General features: G+C 41.1%; 1 protein-coding gene across 2 annotated transcripts; it reads left to right on the forward strand.

Moving 5' to 3' along the window:
• The first annotated feature begins 3334 nt into the window (after window positions 1-3334).
• TMEM139 (transmembrane protein 139) lies at window positions 3335-8823 on the forward strand. 2 transcript variants are annotated; one of them, XM_068182933.1, is made up of 4 exons: window positions 3335-4062; window positions 4378-4463; window positions 5420-5728; window positions 7033-8823. In XM_068182933.1, exons 3-4 carry the CDS (start codon window positions 5481-5483, stop codon window positions 7499-7501), a joined length of 717 nt encoding a protein of 238 aa, XP_068039034.1. In that variant the 5' UTR covers window positions 3335-4062; window positions 4378-4463; window positions 5420-5480; the 3' UTR covers window positions 7502-8823. The 2 variants fall into 2 exon arrangements, with proteins under 2 accessions (XP_068039034.1, XP_068039033.1); XM_068182932.1 differs by having other exon boundaries at window positions 3336-4062; window positions 4300-4463.
• Window positions 8824-9002: the final 179 nt, after the last annotated feature.

The following is a 9002-nucleotide window of genomic DNA, read 5'->3' on the forward strand; positions in this document are numbered from 1 at the left end:
TTAAATACTTAGGAACTTTACGAGCACAGACAGCCCTGAAAAACACTTCACAACTTGAGTATGACTCCCTACTTTCAGAAAAGAGAAATCTTTTAGTTCTGCACAGCAAAACAAGTGTCTCTGACTCAATCTCTATACATTTTCAGGCATCCTTCAGACAGCTGAGGAATTAAGAATATCAGTAGAAGCTCTTTGTGTAATATCAGTCCTTCTATCAGCACATCTCAGCCATGATCTATAGAGAAAAGCCACTGCAGGTAGAAGACAGATATGCCAAAAAAATCCATCCCACAGTGACTACACATATAACTTCCAACCATTGTCCTGTAAGAACTGGAATAAACTGGAAGAAAACAGAGATTGCCAATTCCCAGGAAATGTATGACCATTAAGCTCTGGCAGGTCAAACACTTATAATTTTCCCAAAGTTACACACATATTTTGAATATCCAAGCACTAGCTTTTCACTTTCCTTTGGGTTTTTCCTTCTCCTGCCTACAACATTATACTGACCAGAAACATCAACCAGAGCTCATCATTGCCCCATGATCTCTAGATAAAATGCAGTGATGCAATTTGCTTAGTCACAAAAGTGACTGTGCAAAACCTGGGGGACAAAAGGAGAGGCAGACGGGAATGGAAAAGGTGATTCAATAACATTTTGTCCCCAGTACTTGCTCAGGTTCTCAGAAATTGCTTCAGGACGAGGTTATGGGGAAGAATAGACTTGGCAATTACGGTCAGATTAATCGTGCCACGGTGTGCATGTCACAAGCCCTTGGGAATAAAGCAAGCTTCTCTGCATACCGAGCTGATAACTGAGCTTACTGTAGGTACTAAGTTAATTAGTAGCAGTTGGGGCAGAAGGTTGAGTAGATAGTGAGATGAAACAGGGGAAAGGTGAAATGCTTCCTAGAGGCTGACAACGAGATACGGGAAGAAAAAAAGAAAGAAATAAAAAAAAAAAAAAAAAGGAAATTCACAGTCCTAACTAAAGAAATATACTGTTAAATGAAGGTTCCCACAGTATGACCGACCAACAGAGAACAAAAAGCTTTCTGTAAATAAGAAAAAAATCTCTATTGCACATGAAAGGGAGACAGTTTAGCATAGCAGGATAAATGTGCTTGTTTACTCTCCCAGGCTTCAACGCCTTGTTTAACAAACCCCACAGAGTGATATCTCTCAGGCCTTACCCAAGCCCCACTGCATTTTCTCTGCCTTTTAATCACCAAAAACTCCTTGATGCAGCTTGTGATCGATTTTTCTTTGTTATGGATCCCAGTGACAGTCTGAACCAGACTGGAAAGAGCAAAAACAGCAGACAAACAAAAATTTCAGAAGTCCTTCAGAAATGCTAAAAGGCCTCATGTAGAAGCACTTTTCTGCTAGAAAACATATTACAAAGGTAAGTTCATAGAAATTCCTCCTGCTTTATATCCTTAGACTTACAAAGCAGTATGTATCACATTCATAAACATGTTCAGCTAATGCACTCACAGCTGCATCATAAAGTATTGTTGTTTTATGCATGCTTGTAAATGAATAAAATTAATTCCTAAAGATTCAGCACAGTCATCCACGAACTGCATGGATAAAATCTACAGGAGTTACTGAACCCTGACCTCCAACAGAAATAAATTGATGCAATCAATACAAGCAACAACCAATTCAACATAGAGCTACCATTTCTAGTCCTTTTCATCCCGATATTTCATAACTGTGTCCAAGACTATTTTAAAAAATGGTGCACCAATCAAAACTGCTATACAGATTTTCAGCAAAATCAACATCTTTCTATCTATCCACAATTCAAATACAGCATTTCCAATCACAGAAGTAGTTCTCCAGAAAATAATGAAGAATTCTTTCACCTTTCTGACTTTCTATTAACTTAGCAAAAAGATCTAGCCCCAGAGCAGTTGAGGAAAATCTGAACAGGAGAATGTGCAGATAAGCAAAGTGCCAGAGCTCCCTCCACACAGCTGAAGTACCTTCTGTAGGAACTTACAAGGGGGATTCAACAATGGTCAAATTCTTGAGGCCTTTGGACAGTAGTAAGTGTACATACCAGAGCTGGGAGTTGTCTAAAGTCATCAGGCTGAGCTGGTAATCCATGATATATCTAACATGCTTTGCTGAGTAAAAAATGGGTCTTAGATTCTTCCTACGTCTTTCTGTGGGGCTTGCCCCATCAAAGAAGGAAGAATTTCCTTCTGCTCCAATGGTTTGGGTCAAGTCAATCAAATGACAGCCACTATAGCCCTGGAAATGATTCCCACTCTTCCTCCCTTCTCCTCCACCACTCTTGCTATGCATTCCTATTTCTTCCCTTTAATGGAGAACCAATGGTTAGATGATACTTTAGGGACTAGATTAAGCCCACTAAATTCACTCTGGAAAAATGCAAATACTTTCCCACTGAGATGGCTGGGCTGGTTCAGCAAGAGATCACCTGAGCACTGAGTCACTGCAAGGAAGACAGGAGGAAATGGAGAACAGGAAGGAGGATAATTTTGATAACGTCCTCAAATCAGTGGGATGTAAACCTTATCTCTGAGGAACGGTTCTAACAACCACCAGCTACACTGGTTAGAAAGTAGCTGCTGTTTGTACTGACATGCGCAGATTCCACCATGGGTCAGTCATGATGCCTGTGTAAAGAGGCTGTCAAAACAGTTTTCTCAAATCTTCCTTAGCAATTAAGGTGTTCTCAACACCAGGCAACCTCAAAATGCAAATCGCATTTTCCATCTAAATAATAGCCTTGCAAAATGACAAGCTACACACCAGAATCCTGACTTTCTCCTCTTTATGTGGGTGTTTAGTCTGCCATATTCAAAAGAATTCTCTTGAAAGCAAAGAATGGATAACAATCAAAGCTTAAAGTCATTTATCTGTCAGCAGCCAGAAAGGCAATTATAAGGAGAAAATATTCAAAACACAGAAACATTGACAAGTCTAGGCTGGAAGGGCAGATGATCTAGTCCTACCTCTTACTGAAAGCTGGGTCCTGAATTCAGCTGTGCCTTGAATATTTCCAGCCAAGAGGATTCTTCCATTTCTCTGGGCAAGTAACAGCATTTTGCTGTTTCCACATTAAAGACTGTTTTTCTTATATCTAGAGGCACTTACCCTTTTTCCTGTTGCCTCTTATCCTGTCACCAAGTAACCTCATGGAAACTCCCTCCCTCCTCTCTGTAACTACCTACTACTATTGGAAAACTGTGAGTAGACACTCACCACCTGCCCAAGCCTTCTTTCTCCTCAGCTGTACAAATCCAGCCTCTTAAGCTGTCAAAGTTCTCCAGCCCTCAAGGCATTCACCAGACCATATCCAATTTTTCAGACCACATCCAAACTGAGAGGACCAAAACTGTTCACAATATTTCATGTGTGTCCTAACAAGTGCTGCTCAGAATAATCCCACCCCTTGATTGCCTGTCAGTGTTTAGGAAGCATTTGGACAATGCCCTTAATAACATGCTTTAACTTCTGGTCAGCCCTGAAGCAGGTGGGGAGTTGGGGAAGGTGAAGGTCCCTTCCAACTGAAATTATTCTATTCTATTCTATTCTATTCTATTCTATTCTATTCTATTCTATTCTATTCCATTCCATTCCATTCCATTCCATTCCATTCCAGTTTTCAGACACACACTAAAGGTTCAGATAACAGAAGCAATTCAATACCTGATTCAGTTCTGTTGCTTATCATTACCTCTCATTCCATTCCCAGATACATCAGGGAGTAAAAATGTTTTTAACTCAGCCCTCTGTGAAATAATAACCTTCCCCCCCCCCCTTTTTCCCCCTTCGGTTTGTAAAATCAAAGAGGACATAACATTTGACAAACAGAACTCGATCAGGACAAATGTATGAATTTACATTTTACAGAAGTCATAAATAGATTTATATGTGGGCCACGTGATGTGGGCTGGGCAGGCAGTTGTTCCTGCTTTGTGAGGCAGAGATCAAGATTCCTTTGCTACGTGGGGAAAAACCCAGAATTTTCAGGGCAGTTTCTCTCGTTGAGGTGAAGCAGACCAAAGAGATACGACACAGGTAAGCACTCCCACACTGCTCACTCCGCCCTCTTTCCTAATGAGTTTCCTGCTTTTGTGGGACAGACCGAGAAGAGCTGCAAAAGAGTGGAAGGTGTGTGGTCGTCTAGAAACTGCTTTGGATTCAGAACCTGGAAAACAGAGATTCTGCTTTCCCACTCAAAACTTGTACAATGGGATCTTCCCATCAGTTGCTATCTTCCCATATTCACTAGTTTCTGGCTTTTATTTTCCAAAGAAATCTTCATAATTTCCCTACTAAAAATCTCGAAAGGAGTAGGGGAGAGTTTTAACTGGTGTTCTATCCTCGGGTCAGAACGGGAAGAAGCAGTGCACATTTTTCCTTGTGATGAAGAGAGAAGTTAAAACATGACTGCTCGTACCTACCTAAACCTCTTTCTGGTAAGTAGATGCTAAAACAAATGTGTTTCTTTTGCTTATATGCATTTAACTATTTTTGCTGTACTAAGAGGAAAGCACACAATGTAACATGGAGCTATATAAAAGTGTTTATTTTTTGGAGAAGCATATTCATAAAAAATATGCCCATTGTGTAATGCTTTTTTCCTTCAAAGAGGTCTTCACCAAAACAGTGGGATAGATGTAGGTTAGTATAATTTGTGCAAGACAGATCCTTAATTATGGTATTCTTGAATACCACAGATCCCAGGTATTCATTCTGTATTGACTGCACACAGTGACAACTGCTGTCTCTTTCACAGAAATGGGGTTTGGAATGGGGGACAGGAAAGACTCTCTTGTCTGAGAACAGAATAAAAAAAGAAAGCACATCAACAGAGAAGGAACTGAGAATACAGTCAAATACTGAGATAAAGGCCTATATTTTGCAAAAGCACACATACCCTAGCTACATCCAGAACCTAAAGTTACCTTACTGCTCTAGTGCTACACTGAAGTAAGATGCTCAATTTACCAGGGCAGACAGGCCTATTAAATAATGCTGCTTTTCTTCTGGGATTTGAATGAGTATTTGAATGTTGATTATGCAAGGTACAAATGTCCTAGAATTAACCCTTATAGCTATTCCGTGTCTTGCTTTTGCAATAACCTCAATCTGTATTCCTGTTAAAACAGGCCTTTTTAGACATGTCTGGTAATAAGTGCTGATGGTCCATTTATGCATTTTATGTTTTGCAACTGTGTCCAAATATTCCAACTATTCAGTATGCACACACACAGGAAATTCTATTATGTTTACATTGGTGTGCACAGATTTCCCAGGCTTATGATGTACATGCACGTACTCAAGTGTCTGTGTTTTTACTTTGATCACAATACTTAGAAATGTGTCTATATGCTCATGTTTCATTTGGAAAAAACTCTTCCATCTTCCACAGATGTCTGTGCCTTTAAGTGCCCATCTGTTCTCAAGTGCCTGCCACCACCATCCCTTCTGCCATGTGGTTAGAGACACGATGGAAGAACATCCGCCAAACCTTGCTGCTTCTGTTCACCGCTGCTCTTCTCATTGGGGTCACCATGCTGGCCATCTCCTCTAACATCAACCCAGTAGGCTATTTCTTCCTCGGGGTAGGGGGAGTGTGCCTGGTCGGCTATTTGCTGAGCGTGTTTGCCGAGTGTTACCTGAGGAATCAACACCGGCGTGACGCAAATGAAATACCTTCAAACAGGCAAAGCCAAGCAGGGTAAGCAGCAACCTGGTTACTCCCCTTTAACTCTCTCACCTCACTCATGGTCATTTTAAACACTCTTTTGCTGCACTTCCCTGAGGCACCAAACGCAGACTCCATTCCCAAAGACAAAAGTTCTTTTTAGATTGTTTTTCCTCATTACTGATGTGGAGGTTGCAAATGTCAATGCCACGCATGTCCTGTACCTTTTAAAATATGTATTTTCTTCCCCCTGGGAACTGATTCACTAAAACTTGACAATGTTAAACTGATCCAGGCCCATTTTATTTTTCTTTGAGTAATCGAGGCTTGCCAAACAATGAGTCAGACAAGGAAAAAGAAAAAATGTTGAAGCAATACCAAATCTTATTTGGATTTAGCTCTATAAACCTTATCTCTAGAGCAACGGTTTCTTGGCAAACTTTAAGAGAAACCTGTAACTGGGTGTGTTTCTACTTTTAAAATTCCTGCTTGACACTAATAAAACCCCTGAGTTTTAGATACTCTGGTTACTACCACCTCTTCTTGGCTTCATGTCCATTTGCAGGCTCTCAGCATCAACCTAATTTAACCCCAGTTTTCCTACTGTCATTGAAGAGGTTAACTCTATTTGTAGCCTTGCTTCCTTGCATAATCCAGATAATCATTATCCACGTGCATAAATGACTTGACGCTCCCAAATACAATGTTTATTTTTAGAAAGACTGTATAAAAAAATAAGTCTATATTGGGCCCTGCTAGTTTGGGGGCATACTTAGAAAACTAGTATCCTTTTATTTAAAAATACAACCTGAAAAGGAAAATGTCTCCGAAGTAACATTTTTTTCTTTGCAGATAGTTCTTTTAAACACAGAATGAGTAGCCCTTGTTTAAACTAAAAAAGCTACTTAATTTTCTCCACTTCTTAAAAATGGATGGACATTGAGCTAATATATTAAAAAATAGGTCCTGTTTTATGTTCTTTATTCTATGAGATAACTTGTAGTTAGCAATTCTTAGTGATAAATTTCAGCTCTAGGAGGACACCAGGTTAAACCTAGGACACTGAGCTGAACAGTGTGGGTAGCTTCACTAACTCTGTGGAGTGTAGGAAAATGGTCAGATGAGTTATTTTCTATACTAGTAAGAAAGACATTCGGTTGGCTGGAGAGGTGAGCTGATCCAGGGGCAGAATATCCTACACAGCAATAGCACGTGAGATACCCTGTCTCAGTCCCATTTGTTGATTGTAGCATGGTCCCTATAGTCCATGATCTGTACTGTAAACATAAATTATGCAGAAAAATAATGAGCGTGTCTGGCATTGCTCTCTGGCACAGGGTGAATGCTGCCTATGAAGCACCCACCTATGAGGAGGTGATGACCATGTCAACTCCAGCAATATGGACAATTACATCCAACCCAGGCTCCGTGCCCTCGCCACTGAGTGAGCCTCCCCCGTACAACGTTGTTATTGAATCCTCTGCCCAACAAGACATGATGGTGGAGGCTCTCCGGGGGCCAGTGCCACCAGACACAGTGCACACCTCTGAGACAGACACAGGCTCTAGGACGCAGCTGCAGCTGGTGCTGCCCCCAAGACTGCAGCGGTTTGTTTCAGACATCCATGAGGACAAAGATGTTGAAGAAAGGTTTGAACCACTGGAGCCACTCACTCCACCACCTGCTTATGAGACTGCCATCAGTGATGAGGTCTTTGCAGATGCTCACCAGCCCTCTGCATTAGGACTGACTTCACCTTCCATGAATACAGAACCAGACCCTCACCCCAATACAGGATGTTCCTAAAGGGATGGTAAAATGGCTGATAATGTTTTGCTTAAACATTTGTCTCACCATTCTTTGAAGCAGAATTGAACTACAGACACAGATTCTGATGTTACCAGAATCTTTTTGCACAAAATAGAAATCAATGCAATACCACACTGCTTTGACTTGGCAGATACATAAAACCACAGTGAGGAAAGTTGTGTTATGTATGGCAACATTCTCAAATTGGAGATACACATTTATGGGAGAGGAGAAGTAAATCCTGAGAAGAGACAAGATTGCCAAAAAACCTCTGCTGAAGAAGGACTGTAGGATGCAGCCAGAAGAATCTGCCTGGAAAAGGGGAGGAATAGAAACAACATTAAGCACATTCTGCCTGTGCATTGCAAACAGCAATCTTGCTGAGTTCTGTGTGACTTCAGCCACCCTGAAATCCTTACAGAGAGAACAAGCCTGCGCTCCCCACCTTGCTGTTTTGCAGCAACACAAACTTACAGTCTGAGCTGTTTGTTACTGTCCCTCTGCCACACCTGCTCCACATCCTCAACTGTGCTACATAGGAGTGTGACTGTGGGGAGGGTGTCTGACTGCGTCTGGAAGCTGGTACCACCTGATACCTGTCACTGAGGGTTGAAAAGCTGATAGTATGCATCAAATGACTTCTGTTGTTCACAAAGTTCTCATCCCACACAGCCAGTGGTGGACAAGAGGGAGATAAGTTTTCCCCCTGTAAGAGAGGCCAGCGATGGGATACACATGTAAGCATCATCTGCTTGGACTTCATGGCTCTACAGCAGGGTTTATGTCTGCTTTATTACAGATGTACTCTAACAGATGGCCTGAGACAATTTGCTGTCATCATGCACAGAAAGGCCAGAGCTCCTCCAGTTCTCTGTGGACTCTGGAAAGGTACAGTCTGTCTGCCAAGGCAGCGGAGTGCCGGAGGACAACAGTCCCAAGACACATTTGGCCTTCATCATGATGGTTCTGGACTGTAGGCGTGTTCTAGCTCTCACTGATCAGTGATGCTGTGCCTTTTTAAATGGGTGAGCTAAACTGATCGGCTCTGCAGTGTCAAAGTGGTCTGCAGTATGCAAAGAGATGCATTTGCATCTAGTGAATGTCCAAATTAAAAAATAAAAATGCTGGAATGAATCTCCTGTGAAGGAGAGCAGCAATTCTCCCAGCCTTGCTCATGACTGCATCTTTAATTCATATGAGGAACCATCACCATTGGCTAGAAGCAAATAAATTATTTCTTATTGTTTGATTCTTTATAGTTCAAGGGAGAAAAACAAACCTTTTATGTTGTTTATAAATAAATAGGACTGCATTAAAAATTCCTGGTGGCATCATTAATTTTTCCTCTCAAAAGAAACACTCCACAAAGCCATGCTTTTGCTTGCATTCTGCTTATGTAATAATCTTGACATAGAAAAGAGAGAGGAGTTTCATTTCTGAATCAACAGCTGAATCACTTTATTATCATTATTGATGAAGCAATAATGGAAGTATTAGG

The sequence above is a fragment of the Anomalospiza imberbis genome, chromosome 2 (genome assembly GCF_031753505.1).
Source record: "Anomalospiza imberbis isolate Cuckoo-Finch-1a 21T00152 chromosome 2, ASM3175350v1, whole genome shotgun sequence".
Classification (NCBI taxonomy): domain Eukaryota; kingdom Metazoa; phylum Chordata; class Aves; order Passeriformes; family Viduidae; genus Anomalospiza; species Anomalospiza imberbis.